General features: G+C 53.1%; 1 protein-coding gene across 1 annotated transcript in view; it reads left to right on the top strand.

Annotated features, from left to right (window-relative positions):
- Positions 1-333, top strand: part of LOC119581737 — a 7,519-nt gene extending 7,186 nt beyond the window's left edge. Inside the window, exon 9 of the mRNA XM_037929869.1 lies at positions 74-333. Coding sequence (XP_037785797.1) covers positions 74-271 — 198 coding nt within the window. The 3' untranslated portion in view covers positions 272-333. The remainder of the gene's footprint in view (positions 1-73) is intronic.
- Positions 334-392: the final 59 nt, after the last annotated feature.

Below are 392 nucleotides of genomic sequence, written 5' to 3'. Positions count from 1 at the left end.
GCTATTCACTCAAGCCATTATCTACCGTCATTCATCTCTTATTCATCCATTAAGCCCTTCTTTATCCCCTCAGGAAGACGTGCTCAACCACGACAGCTTCACCTGCAGCGACCCCAACCACGGCGCCTCCGTCCCTTTCCCGACCCGACGCGTGGGTCACGAGTACTGTGGATGGGGGCTGTCCAAGGCCACTGCTGCTCTGGAGGTGAATAGGACCGAGTGTCCTTACGAGTGCCGTCCCGATGACCACAAAGATTGGGTTTCCTGTTAAATAGGGAGGGAGGGAGGGTCTGTTTCGCTCTGGTTTAGTCTTGGGTTCCTAAAGGGGTCTCGGGGTTTTTATGGGGCCCCTTTTTTTCCCCTTTTGGGTTTGGGGGAATGATTCTTTTTTT

This window comes from Penaeus monodon, chromosome 15 (assembly GCF_015228065.2).
Source record: "Penaeus monodon isolate SGIC_2016 chromosome 15, NSTDA_Pmon_1, whole genome shotgun sequence".
Lineage (NCBI taxonomy): Eukaryota > Metazoa > Arthropoda > Malacostraca > Decapoda > Penaeidae > Penaeus > Penaeus monodon.
Note: the sequence above shows the minus strand (reverse complement) of the source record. Positions and strands in the feature narration are given on the sequence as shown.